The 14610-nt window shown below is 35.2% G+C and overlaps 1 protein-coding gene across 5 annotated transcripts in view; it reads left to right on the top strand.

Moving 5' to 3' along the window:
- ARFGEF1 (ADP ribosylation factor guanine nucleotide exchange factor 1) overlaps positions 1 to 14610 on the top strand; it is a 149672-nt gene that overhangs the window by 109744 nt on the left and 25318 nt on the right. For 4 of the 5 annotated variants that reach the window (XM_058699744.1, XM_058699746.1, XM_058699747.1 and 1 more), the window contains 7 exons: positions 4180 to 4270; positions 9424 to 9464; positions 9555 to 9724; positions 10085 to 10236; positions 10377 to 10549; positions 11308 to 11468; positions 12370 to 12500. In XM_058699744.1, the coding sequence (XP_058555727.1) occupies positions 4180 to 4270; positions 9424 to 9464; positions 9555 to 9724; positions 10085 to 10236; positions 10377 to 10549; positions 11308 to 11468; positions 12370 to 12500 (919 nt within the window). Of the gene's footprint in view, positions 1 to 4179; positions 4271 to 9423; positions 9465 to 9554; positions 9725 to 10084; positions 10237 to 10376; positions 10550 to 11307; positions 11469 to 12369; positions 12501 to 12793; positions 12898 to 14610 lie in introns of those variants that run through there. The other variant, XM_058699748.1, reaches the window with a different exon arrangement.

The following is a 14610-nucleotide window of genomic DNA, read 5'->3' as shown; positions in this document are numbered from 1 at the left end:
GTGAAGGTATAGATCTAATAACTTGGTGACCCAGCAGCAGGATTTAGAACTACCTGAGCACCTTCATGTAACCTGGAATCCTGAAATACAGATGAAGGCTGTTTACCAACAAGTGAAATGAATGTGGACCGATTGATTCAGTAACTTTTGAATGGCTTTTATTTTTGATTGATTGATTGATTGATTGATTGATTGAAAAAACCTTTGGAATGTAGGAAGGCTAAAATAATGACAGGTGCAAATTGCCAGGGCTTAATTGTGGCAAGTAACAACAGTAGGTTACATTAAAAATAAAACACCAGTAGAGTATTTTAACTTCTAAAAGTTTTAGTCAAACAAGATAAATAATGATACTTATTGATCATGTTTCCTAGTATACTTAAAAATGAATTAAAATTAATTTGATCACTGTTGTTCTGCTACTTAAGTTGTACAGATATGAGATGACCTTCCTTTCACTTCAGGAAAAGGGAATTTACATAAAAGTAAACATTCATTGGTTCTGGAAATGAAATAAAAATTTTGGGCTTCCAAGCCATACTCTTCAAGCAACTAGCCATAGTCTTCCAGCTGTCTTTCATGCTTTATCTGTTTTTCTTCTTGGGCTGCTCCATTCTCCACTCATTCCTGATTGGTTAGCTCTCTCATTTTGGAGTCTGCATCCTAGAGGGATCCATTGTGTTGACTTGGCTTCTGTTGGGCAGAGTCCTCCCTTCAGGCCATCTCATTGGTTATCAACTAGCCCAATGTGGCAGATTTCCACCCCTGTCCATCTGTGCCCTGTCACTAACTCAGGCAAGAGATGTTTTCTCCAGCAGGACACTGTAGTCAGAATTTAAGCTAGAAGAGGATGTAGTACAGACATTTGAGCAGGTTTTATCTATCGATCAATCAATGTATCTATATTTTTTAAAATAAATTAGTATCCTCTTTTATATTCCATGTAACCACATTAACTGGGCTAAGTATATGTTAATCTGATCTTCTAACTGATATGCTATAAGTCTGTACTTCATCCTTTTTGGAAACATGAAACTGAGTTACTAAGTTACTTAGTTACTAAGAGTACATAGCATATGGGAGCACCATATGCATCCAGTTAGCAACTCTTGATTTCGGCTCAGGTAAACGATCTCATGGTTTCGTGAGTTCAAGCTCCATGTTGGGCTCTCTGCACTCACTGCGGGGAACCTGCTTGGGATTCTCTCCCTCTCTCTCTGCCCCTCCCTGCTCACAGTCTCTCTGTCTCTCCCTAGATAGATAGATAGGTAGATAGATAGGTAGATAATTGTGTATATAATAAAGAATACATAGCATATGATTATTAGAATTATATGCATACTGTTCTTTTAAGGTGTATATCAAAGTTTAAAAATTCACTGGGGGGGCACCTGGGTGGCTCAGTTGATTAACTGTCCAACTTGAGCTCAGGTCATGATCTCATGGTTCATGAGTTTGAGCCCTGCGTGGGGCTCTACACTGACAGCTCAGAGCGTGGAGCCTGCTTTGGATTCTGTATCTCCCTCTCTCTCTCTCTGCCCCTCCCCCCACTCACACTTTGTCTCTGTCTCTCTCTCAAATAAACATTAAAAAAAAATTTTTTTTTAATTCATTTTCTTGGTCTTATAAATCTTAAGTAAATATTCACAACACCTACCTCTTTGTTCTTAGTTAATCTGAATATTTGTGCTTTTGAGCAATTTGGTAAAGCTGAAACTATTAGCCTGTTATGTTACAGTGTCATACAGATCTTTGATTTCACGTGTTTCTGAAATAGGTTCTTTGGATTGCTAAACATTTTATATATTTTTTTACTCCTCTAAATATGTTTATTATTAATGACTACAGTTTACCATGTAATAATAAAAGCTCTTAAATATAAAAATAAAAGCTTTCCAGAAAGGACGTGAAAGCTATGTGGTAATTGGCATTATTTTTTCCCATAGATTTTTCTTTGTGGAATTCCTATAACGTGATCGCGTGCTTCAAGTGTTGCTTGACACTGTCTCCCTAATCACCCCAATTCTCTGTCACTTATTTCAGGCTTTGATCCTTGTTCATTTGTATTATAGAAATAGACTTAGTCTTTCTAGCTCCATTATCTTTTCCTGTTTCACTGTGTTCTACAGATACTACCAGAATTATTTTTTAGAAAATAGATTTAGGGGCGCCTGGGTGGCGCAGTCGGTTAAGCGGCCGACTTCAGCCAGGTCACAATCTCGCGGTCCGTGAGTTCGAGCCCCGCGTTGGGCTCTGTGCTGACTGCTCGGAGCCTGGAGCCTGTTTCCGATTCTGTGTCTCCCTCTCTCTCTGCCCCTCCCCCGTTCATGCTCTGTCTCTCTCTGTCCCAAAAATAAAAAATAAAAAACGTTGAAAAAAAAATTAAAAAAAAAAAAAAAAAAAAAGAAAATAGATTTGATCATGTGAGTCTTCTGAAAGGTCTGTTCCTTATTTTCAATGGCAATACATTAAACATGGCAGTCAAGTGTTCTTCACATTCTAATTTTAGTTTATCTTTGTCTCCCTCTTTCTTGTCCCCTGCCAGATCCTCAACTTATGCAAGTGTGTTAAAACATGGTATTTACTTGCATCCTTCCAGAGTATATGCTGCTCCTTGTACCTAAATTACTTTTCCTTCTGCCTCCTTTCCTATGTGATCATCTTTCTAGGTGCAACTTGATTTAATAGATCATCATATGTGAAGCCTTTCTATGAGCTAACATCCCTGTTCTCCCTTCTTCTATTAAAATTAGTTCTCTTTAGTAAAACTTGTATTATATGTCATTAGTTTATCTCAGCCATGAAGTAATTATTACATTTTACTAAAGTTGGTTATAAGTCTGTCTTTCCTGGTAAATTATAAAATAAACTCTGTGAGGACAAGGATCACGTCTTTTTCATTGTTCATTTCCTGAAAGAAAATTTGAGTTTGGCAGCTTTAAATAATATCATCTATTATGGTTGTATTCATAAAGGCATTTATTAAGTGTGTCGTCATTTGAGTCAACAAATATTTAACATCTGCTTTGGACTTAATATTGAGGAAGGTAGAGAAATAACCAAAAAAAAAAAAAAAAAAAATGTGTAACTTGGTGTCTTGCCTTAGGTAACTTCCTATTGTGCTGAGAAGGCAACATTAACACATGTATAGTAATTTATGTGAAACTTAATGGAAAAAATTCCTGATTTGACTATTATTTATTTAAGTAAATGCTTAGTTCAGAGGAACAATGGGATGGAATCCTTCCTGAAAACTCAAATTGGGTTTTAGTAGATAAGTTTTAGATAGTCAAGGGATGGCCTGAACAGAGACATATAATGGCTAGAATGTTGAAGGGCAGTGCCTTAAATGTTAGGCTTAAAAAATTTATGCTTTATCCTGCAAGTAATAGTAAGCAAAATGAATGTAATGATTTAGAAAAGTTAACCTGACAGGAGACTGAGAGAGAGGTTGAAGAGGGGAAAAATTAGCAGCAGGGAAAGCAGTCAGTAAACTGTGTCTATAATCTGGGCCTGAAATTATAAGGGCCTAAACTGAGTAGGAATGAAAATGAAGAAATGATACCAAAAACAGGTCAAAAGAAAGATTTAGTAACTGGTGGAGGAAGGGAAAGGTATCCAAGGTGATGGAGAGGTTAAGAGTTTGGAAGTTGGGGAAATTGTTCTGCTGTCCAACATGTGGGACCAGTTTTTGAGGGAAAGAAAAATAATTCTTTTGAATAAGGGGATGTTAGAAAATACAGGTATAATTTCCAATAAGCATCTGTAAATAGAGGACTGGAGATTAAATGACGGGGAGATCCAATCATATGGCATTGGGAATCAACCTAAGAAGATAACATTGGGAGTGCAGTTAGTGTCATTTCTTCAACATTAAGGGAAATTGTGCCTAGTATGATTAATTTTGTGATCTAAATTCTCGGTGCCCTTAATTTGTTGATCTTTGCAAGCACAATTCATCTTTATAACCATCCATGTCTGTATGCCACTTAGTATAGCTAATTAAGCACATTTGGCTTTGATATAGGTCCCTGAGGCCAAATAGGTCACTATTCACCAAAAGCTTTATTTCTCTCATTAGGAAAATAACTGATTTCAGAAATATGTTTTAGAACTGTAGGTGTATTCTTCTACTGAATTATTTTCAAGCTGAAATGACTCTCTTTTTATGTGTGGTAGTTGGAGGAAATGTGGACTGGAAGCAGATAGCAAGTATTCAGGAATCCATTGGAGAAACCAGTTCTCAAAGTGTCGTTGTTGCTGTAGATAGGTAAGGTATTTATTTTATTCCCTTTTTGAATGAATACAATTATTATTCTGTAGCATTTAGATATATTTTGCTCAGCAGTAGTAAAAAAAAAAACAAAAAACCACTATTGCCAGAATAACTTTCCTGAAGCAATTAAGACTGTATTGTGATATATTGCAATTTACATGATGAAATACCTATAATTTTTCTCTATAGATCATGGAATATAGGAAGGAGATAAACAATATGAAAATTCAACTTAAAATAGATATTAGTGGGCATTAGGGAAATGGTAATCTTGATGAAAAAGAACACATTTTATGTCTTTTATAGAAAACTAATTGCTCTTACTATCCCTGTGTGAAAATGGAATGTGAAGTGTCTTCAAGTCCTATTTGATATGACTGCATTATGAATAAATGAAGGATTTGGTGGCAATTCTCATTGCAGACTTCTTTGGAAAGGACTTTGGAATTTGTATATTGTATACACTATCAAGTATTCCTCATATTTAGTTTGTTTTCTAACAGTAAACCCATACTAAATGTTCTTTTGAAGGTTAGGTTTTTCTAGGTGAGTGCCCAAATATTTGAAACTTAACATTTTATATCACTGATACTTAAATTTTTTTTATTGCTTCTGATGAAACTTTAAAAAATAGAATATGTATTTTTTTTTCTTGGTGCTTGGAAACTTACACTAATCCATTATTTTACTTCAGATAAAACATTTTGCTCTAAGTACAGACTGAACTAGGGTGTTCAGTGGCTACTGACCTTGGAAAACATTCCAAATATTCCTTGCAACTTTTTCCTTGAAAAAGAACTCTGTAATGTCTGTTTGCTGACCTTTTTTTTTTAGGGGAAGGAGGTCATTTACCTTTACCTTGTGAAGGCTGAAGAAAGATTGTGTATCATCTGACATGTACTGTGTAACTTGAAGGCTTAACAACGTGCTTGGCACTTTGCAAAGTGCTTTACATGTATTATTTCATTTAATCCTTCCAGTAACCTCATGAGATGAGTAGTAGTAGTAGTGTTGTTAATTTGCAAATGAGGAAACGGAGACAGAGGGGGATCAAATAACTTGCTCATCCCCACAGTTAATCTTGTCTTGATTATTATTGTGATAACCGTTTCATCCACAGAGAATTTGAGGAGTGGTGCCAGGACATACGTTCAGGCAGCTTATCTCTTGAGTGTACACTCTTATCCTCTCCACCTCTCTGCCTGCATGTACAACTGTAGAACAGTGTAATGTCTCCCCTTCTGCCATCACGGTAGCTTTTTTCCAAATTATTTTCTGGACTTGCAAAAAATCCTCTTCACTATCATTATGAGAATCTCTTCAGGCAAGAGTCAACATTTTACCTATTTGTTTCCATAGTATATTTTATATGACCATACCAAGTTCTAATTTACCTATACATCCACTGTTTGTTGCAGAGACATGTCTCTCATTTGAACAAATGATATGCCTCTCCATTTTAAGAATTTAAGTATATTTTAGAGGATTCTTAACACAAATTCTATTAGTACTTTGTTGTCTCAAATTCATCATTGCCAGATAACTTCTATGACCATAAATCCAATGTCCAACTTTATACAAAACCTCAATATTGAAATTTTAGCTCATAGAGAAAGCATTAAAAGTGGCGTCTTTGATTTTATTATAAGATTATATTCTTATTTGGTGCCTTTCACTTTCTCATTAAATTTCTTCTGTTTCTGAATATATGAGTTTATTTTCACATGTAATATCCTGACTCTAATTCATAAGCCAAGTCATTTAGATAATCTAGATATTCAAGACAGCGATGCAAATATTGTCAGGCATCACCCTGGAAAGTTCTGTACTTGTCCTGCAAAAAGTAATTTTCTTGTCCTTAGGCCTGTTGTTATGAATAATCTGTTATGACAAGTAAAGAAGTAAACATGAATAATCAAAGTAGCTCTTTTTTGCTTAATTATGTATAGCTTCTGTTTCTTAACAGAAAACGTATATGATTCTATTAAAAGCTGTAAGATGGGTATCTGAATTCCACAAAGCTTCAGAATAACATTCCTTCCAAGGTCTCTAATTTTTTCATGTGGAAGAGACAAAGGACACCCTTTGGAGGACGCACATGCCCTGGGGCATGCGTGTTCCCCTAATATAAAAGGAACCAGGGGCGTATAGGCAAATACTCTTGCTATGGTAAGCAAGAAGCGGGATCAAAGCTGCGTAGTCTGTCACACTAAAACACTGACTTGCAAACTACCTCTTGGAGTGCATTTTTGCCTTTTGGAGCGTCACAATGGAGACGGATTAATTTATTATTTAAAATGAAAGTTGTCCCGTTCAACCTCAGACATCTCCATTAAAAATCTGTGATTTGTGTTAGCTCTTTGTAACTTGGGCTTTGAATATGATGGAACAAATAATATATGTAAAATTGTTTCATTCTATTAAAATTTCTCCTACATAAAAAATAAAAAGTGAAAGTTTTAAGATGATAAAATTTTCTCTACTTTTGTTTTAGGAATCCCAAACCATTAGAATTTAGGAGAATATGGGCTGTTTAATCTACAGTACCTGATCCTTAGGATTTGCTAGGGTGGAATTTGCTAGACATTGCTAAACTAGACCAGGTTAGTAAGTATTACTAACCTGTGCAGGAATAGGTTTTGTCCAGGAATGATTTACTGCCAAAAGTGAAAAAACAGTACCATAGTTTTTGTTTTTATTAACTTTAAGCACACCAAATCTAGCTTTATACTGGCCCATCTCACACTTTGGAACATTCTGTCACCTATCAGAAAATACATGTAGCTCATCCCCAACTGTATTTGCTCACAAGCGTCTTCCAGTTAGGTCTAAGAAATAAGTGTTACCTCTGATATTTTCACTGTGAAAACTTTTTACATAATACAGTAATTTAGTCTGCTTCTTTAGTGCATACAGTTTAACATGTATGTGATTCAGAATCTGCAGGTTTTGTCCCCCCCCTCCCTTTTTTTTTGTGTTGCCACAGTGCTTTCATTTTGTGGATGAAGCAGTAATCTATTCTATTTTCCTGCTAGTACTTTTCAGAGCATGTCTTTTAATATTAACACACAAGGTTCTCATGCGTCTGTCCTTTGCTTTTCATACAGGGAATGTAGAGTCCATTTCCTAGACTGATTTTGTGAAACATAGCTCTGTTCTCCTGCCTTAGTTTATGAAGGCTTAACTTTAAATGCCTCCACAGACTTCTGTGCTCTACCGTATGGCTTATCTGTAGTGGAGCATTACTAGACATAGAGTGACCCCTCAGAGGCTACCAAAGTGAGTAGGAATTTGAATGCCCTTTTTCAGGATGCATGCTCCCCCTAACTTCTCCTGTCACCCTGAGTCTGTAGAACCTGTCTGATTGCTACTGGTATTTCCCTGTTCTTGTTCACCATTATTTCAGGGCCTTCAGAGAATTTGTTGCTTCTTTCCCCTGTAGTTGCATATAATCTCCCTCTCTGCTTCTGTTCTTTATCCCTTTTACTCTTTGCCATATGCTTCCTTCTCAGTTTAAAGAAATTTTTTTTCTTTTCTTCCTTTTCCTGTTGTTTCTCCTATATACTATCTAATTTTTATATGTCTCTGTGGTATTTTTTTTTTAATAGCCATTGCCTATGAGAATACAGTAGTTTGAGAAATCAGCTAATGACATTTATAATGTGCACTCTAGCAGTTTTCATTTTTGTTCATGTGAGAACTTTGTAGGCTTTGTATATTTTTAGTTTCTGAATTCAGTCTATCTACTGGATTAAATGGGGACTTACTATTCTATTTTTTCCCCCAGATTGTGTTCTCAGCCAGATCTTTGAAGTATTGTTTTGTTCTGACAAGAGCAGTAGAGGAAGTTTCAAAATATCCCTTTAGCAGATCAGTTTCTGAGTTATCTTGTCAGTTTTTAGGCTGTTTTTCCTGTCGTGTTTTTGTTACTCATTGCCAGAACACGTGGAAAGACATTCAAGGGCACTAAGGTTAAAAAACCATTATATATTCAGAACATGGATATAGTGGACATAATAGGAAAAAAACAATAGATTTTAAATGTTCATGTTTTGCTCAGGTTAAGTGTGAGGTAATACAGCAAAGTAGTTAAGAGAGTGGATTCTGGAGTGTGCCCGTCTCGGTTTGAATCTTGGCTGTAGCACTTACAAGTTCTGTGACGTTGAGGAAGTTATTAAAATACCTTTATGTGTCAGTTTCTATGTTGATAAAATTGAGAGTCTAAAAATACCCACTTCACAGAGTATTTGTGATTATTAAATGAGTAGATACATATAAAACACTTAGAATAGTACCCACCTTGTAACTGTTGGTAGCCATTGCTGTCACTATGATTACTTTTATTTCTAAGTTTAATATTTGGCCTGCTCCCGCCTTTAAGGTTTCCATTTTGTCATGCAAAGCCTATGGTACACAATTTAAATTGAATATCAGTTCATCCTGGAAGTCACATCAAACCCTCGGTTACAAACCCAGAGGATGGGTAAAAATGCAGACTTTTAAAAGAGGGCTAATATAGTAGATTTATGCTGAAATCTTCTATGAAACTTTGAAACAAAAATTGCTGAGTGAAGAAAGCTGGGCAAAGCTGGACAGCATATCTTAACTCTAAATATTTGAATTTTCTAAGAAAAGTTATTTAGCCGCTTCTTGGTTAAACGATTGGAGACTATTTTACAAGCTTCTCTTAAATTGCTTGTAATTTAACATAAATGAGTTTTCTAACCAAACATATGATACTTGTAAAAAAGTCAAAATTTCCATTTTAAGAATGTGTTTAATGCTAGTAGATAATCAGGAAAAATGAAAAACCTTCTGTTTTGTAGTGTGCCAATGTTTAATTCGTTTTACAAATTATTTTTTTATTCTTAGAGTTTCATGAGATACCCATCTCATGTTTGTAAATTTACTAGTAAAATTACAACGATAAATTCTTACTCATATTACTGAATACGAAGGAGGGACGGAGGAACATCCAAACTATACTTGTTATTAAACTATATGATAAAATATTCATTTGACTACCTGATGTTTTTGTTCCCTTAAAACAGATTTAAAGTAGCTAATACCTCAGGCTACTTACTTCTGAATTGATGTAGCAGAAGTCGGACTTTATAAATTTTTGAATTATGGTTTTCTTTCTTTAGAATATTTACAGGGTCAACAAGGCTAGATGGAAATGCTATTGGTAAGTATATACATTTATTTCACTTACAAATTGGTTTTTTGGCTAAAAAAACTTGAAAGCTAAAAAAATGTATATCTGTTTATATTATAGTGGATTTTGTCCGTTGGCTCTGTGCTGTGTCTATGGATGAATTACTTTCCACTACACACCCAAGAATGTTTAGTCTACAAAAAATAGTAGAAATATCATATTACAACATGGGAAGAATAAGACTGCAGTGGTCTCGAATTTGGGAAGTTATTGGTGATCATTTTAATAAGGTATTTGAATAATTAGAAGATACGCTTACATTTGTAATATTTTTCGTGTTTTGAAATTCCTTATAATGTAATTGAGGCTTTTTCCTATTCTAGCTTTTCTAAATTACATTTTTGTAATTGAAAATAGAAAACCGTTTGAATCCTGTTTTTCTTTTTAGAAGTGATTACCTTAAGTTTTAAGAATTTAGTTAAAGTGTATTTTTCTTGTTGAGAAATATGATCAGTACACCTAGTGTCTTTGTGGAGAATCTTAGGATTTACCTGTCTATGCTATGAATTCTATACTTTTTCTAAAAGAAAAATGAAGAGATGGATTTTCACTGCTGACATTAGCACCCTATATTTCTGTTGCCATTACAGGTTGGCTGTAATCCTAATGAAGATGTAGCTATTTTTGCAGTAGACTCCTTGAGGCAATTGTCAATGAAGTTCTTAGAGAAAGGGGAGCTTGCTAATTTCAGATTCCAGAAGGATTTCTTAAGACCTTTTGAACATATAATGAAACGAAACAGGTATGACATTTGTTGAATTGCTTAATATCATAAAAATACGTTATTATTTTCCTCAGAAGGGGGAGAAACAGAAGAAAGGAAAAAAAAAACTGATGGGTTTTATCTGTGTGTATATCCACACAATTATATTAATATTTTAGGTCCCCAACAATTCGAGATATGGTTGTACGTTGTATAGCACAGATGGTTAATTCTCAAGCTGCTAACATTCGGTCCGGATGGAAGAACATTTTCTCTGTGTTTCATCTAGCTGCATCTGATCAAGATGAAAGCATAGTGGAACTTGCATTCCAAACAACAGGGCACATTGTCAGTGAGTATTCTTCTGGCTGTGTTCAAGTTAAAAACAAAACAAAACAAAAAAATGTGTTCCAGAGATAATACAAGTGTAAGATTATGGACCTGTTACGGGTTTAAGTTTACTAAGTTTTGCCTGTAGAAACAGAATAAATAATGAGTGTAATACTGTTATTACATTATTATAGTTAACATTTATCGAACGTTTACTGGTATGGCAAACACAATACATACTCTGAATGTGTTTCCTTCAGTCTTTATAAGTATTTTCATTATCCCCTTTTTAATAGATCAGGAAACTCGGGCCCAGTGAGGTTAAGGTGAATGATGGAATTGGGATTCAAAGCCAGGGAAAGGTTTTTGACCACTGTGTTACACAGCCTCCTTTGACTATAAAGGAGAATGAAATACTTAGGATGTAAGTTAAGCCTGATAGAAAGATAATGATGACCATTATCATTTTTTATAGATTAAGAAACTGAAATAAAGATGGGTTAAATGTAATTCAAGACCTGCTGATTCAGTACCTACTGTGTACTGTCACTGCATTAGGTGCTGGGTTTATAGTGTAAACAGAACACAGACCTGTGTCCCTGTCCCCTACTACTCAAAGCAGTCAAGTAAGCAGTGATGACAGACATGAGGCCATGTCTGTTAGACATCGAAACCCTTAACCGTTAAGTATGTTCTTACATCTAGGGGTTGATGTTTTTTGTTGCAGGTAAGAATAATTGAAAAATTATAATTATCTTGATATATTTTCCACCCTTTTAGCTCTTGTGTTTGAAAAACACTTTCCAGCGACCATTGATTCTTTCCAGGATGCAGTGAAGTGTTTGTCTGAATTTGCGTGCAATGCAGCTTTCCCAGACACAAGTATGGAAGCAATTCGACTTATTCGCCATTGTGCAAAATATGTGTCTGATAGACCTCAGGTATAGCGTCATTTAGTAAACAAAATTATGCTGAGTATTTATTTCCAGTCTGAGATAGAAGTTTATTTGGGAATCCAGGGTATATGAAGCATTTATTTTTCAGTAAACCCCAAAATTATCTAAGCTTGATTCTGACTGAAGTGTTTAGAAATGATAGCTATTATTTATTAAAGGTGTCAGGTGTTTTTCTGAGTATTTCACATGTATTGTTTAGTCTTCTACACTTTATGGGATAGGTAATGTTTATAGCCCCATACAGATAAGGCGTCTGAGGCACAGAGAAGTTAAAAAAAAGGTCTCCATGGTTGCAGGGCTAGTAAAGGAGACCTAGGGTTTGAACCAAGCCTATGTTTTTAGCCATTTCTGTATACTGTTTCCTACATGTTGTGCTGTGCAGTACTGAGGTTGACTGTGTGGGTGATTGTAGGCTTAAACAGTGAAGTAAAAGGTCATTGGCTGCCAGCCTTATCTTGCGTATCTGAATCTGTCTCTGTAACTGTCATCAAGAAAAGTGGTGCATTGCAGAAAGATTTTACTGCACACCAACTTGGACCTATGGGGTGCTTAGTACTTTTTACATACATCAACTCATTTGACCTTCACACTTCCCAGGGGTGGTTAGTGTGGCTGCATGGTGTCATAACCATGAAATGATAAAAATGGAAACCTGATTTAACCTGGCATAAAAAGCAGAAAAGCTGGTGTCAGAGTTGAAGCTGAAACCAACTTTTGGATTCTAGTCCAGTGCTCTTTTTAAGCAGTTGTAATCTCCATCTTTTTATAAATTGTTATTTATCAAAGTGCTGACTTTGAATTTGTAAAACATTTAAAAAATTTGTTTGCTGAAATATTGTACAGGTGTTATATTTTGCCTTAAGTATGTCTACCTTTCTTCTTGAAGGCTTTCAAGGAATACACAAGCGATGATATGAATGTGGCGCCTGAAGACAGGGTGTGGGTGAGAGGATGGTTCCCAATTCTCTTTGAGTTATCCTGTATCATCAACAGATGCAAATTAGATGTAAGAACCAGGTAACAATCAGTGTTTGTAACTACAATTTTGAAAGGCTCATTTTGACTTAAATTAACTTTTCTCACGTGAACACAAGTTCGATAGTTAAAGGCCCTAAGTCCGTCGTAAGTCAGGTGTTTTATCAATATAGCAATTACTAGACAAATTTTAAAATATGTTAAATGGAGCAACAGTAAAAATGGAAATACATTACTTTTCCTTAACATTTTCTTATAGCATCCTACTTTGAGTTTTAGCTTCTGTGTTCATTTGTTCACACATTCTATCTTTTCATATGTTTGTTTCCAATTAGAAATTGAAGTTAGTGGCAAAATTTATTTTATTTCCTGATGAATGCTAGAAGAATCTCCAAATGCACACGCTTGGTGGATTTTAGATAAAGAACCATTTCTCTTTGAAGACTGGTCAGTAACAGTTTTGAATAATGTAGGTCTATTAAAAAGAAGTGAGATCTTTCAAAAATACATTCTCATTAAAAGATCTATATGAATGTATAGCCCATTTGCAAAGAAACGATTATGGATGTAATGTAACTGGATAAGCATTCAGTATGTACTTCTTATGTTACAGCTCCTGTCAATCCCATAGTAAAATTTTTATCATAACTACCTTTTTGACTGCCAAATTGAAATTGCCAGTTTGTATATCCTGTTATCTATCAACAAGTGCTTGAGGCATCATGAGTTCAATTTTGTGTTTAAATAAAATCCTTCTTTTATGTATCCCATCTTCTTTTTAGGGAGAATCATTAGTCATTTTGCCAATTAACTTCACTGGATTTTTTAACTATACCGGTAGTACATACAAACTTATAACATATCAATGATAGAACTATAATGAAGGAATGAATTTCTCCTTCCTCACTTTATGCCACAACCAGCCTCATCCCCATCCAAGGTTAAGTGTGATACGTATCCTAAGAAATTTCATTTTTATTTGTTATAAAGAGAGATTTTTATGAAATTACATTAAGTAATCCAAAATAAGACTCAAACCTTGGGAATTTGTCAGAGAATTTAGTAATCATAAGAACTTATACAGCATTTTATTTTGCATTTAGACATTGAGGATTATTTGGCAGTGGACCTGTTAGGAGCTTGATAAACTTCAAGATAACCCCTGATTCATATTAATCTAAATTATTAAGATTTACAATTTTCTGTTGTCCAGCCACCTCAGTGGAGCAACCAACATATCATGATGGACAAGTCTTATAAACTCAGTACCCCCTCACTGCCCTTGTTTGTTTGTAGAAACTTATTTGACAAAGGACCTACCTGCTTTCTTAGCTTTTGAGCCTGTCCTTGTCTGGGATCATCCTGCTTTCCTTCTTGCCATATCCCATGTTCAGATAATGGATGAGTTTTAGTTGTTAAAGAGAAGAGAAAATATATATTCTAGCTAGTAAAGGAGAGGAAAAATATGAGTAAACTTTGTTCAGTAATGGCTTTTTCTTATTTCATTCCAGGATTTGTAAGGGCTGATATGTAGACTACATTTAAAAATGTAGTACCATGGAGGAACGTGGGTGACTCAGTCAATTAAAGGCCCAACTCTTGATTTTGGCTCAGGTCATGATCTCATGGTTGTGAAATCAAACACCATGTCAGCTCCACACTGAGCGTGGAGCCTGCTAAAGATTCTTTGTCTCTCCCTCTGTCCCTCTTCCCCACTCATGCACACTCTCTCTCTCACTAAAATGTAATGCCATGATTTGTATAACAGATTAATTAGACCGTACTTTCACATATGTTTTTATTTGATTGCCTCAAAATTCTATGGATTTAGGATTGGTTCATTAACCTAGGGTCTCAAACACTATTTTTCCCTATGTCAGCAACTTAAGTATTGCTTTCAAAAAGACTTCTTGAACAGTGAAAATCCTTGGAAGCCTCTGTGGATTTGTGTTTGCTTTCGGGGCCTGGAAGAAACAGGATTCCTCTTACCCCAGCTGTGGGAGTTGGCATCCAGTTACTTAGAGTGGGAAGAAATGGATTTCAAGCTCAGGAGATGGAGGAAAAAGGAGCCTTGTTCTGTTGTAGGGAAACAAGGAGTTTTGATAGGCTTCTCCCACAGAAGAGAGGGTGTTTCTTCTGTAGGAATTTGTTT

This window comes from Neofelis nebulosa, chromosome 14 (genome assembly GCF_028018385.1).
Source record: "Neofelis nebulosa isolate mNeoNeb1 chromosome 14, mNeoNeb1.pri, whole genome shotgun sequence".
In the NCBI taxonomy this organism is placed as follows: domain Eukaryota; kingdom Metazoa; phylum Chordata; class Mammalia; order Carnivora; family Felidae; genus Neofelis; species Neofelis nebulosa.
Note: the sequence above shows the minus strand (reverse complement) of the source record. Positions and strands in the feature narration are given on the sequence as shown.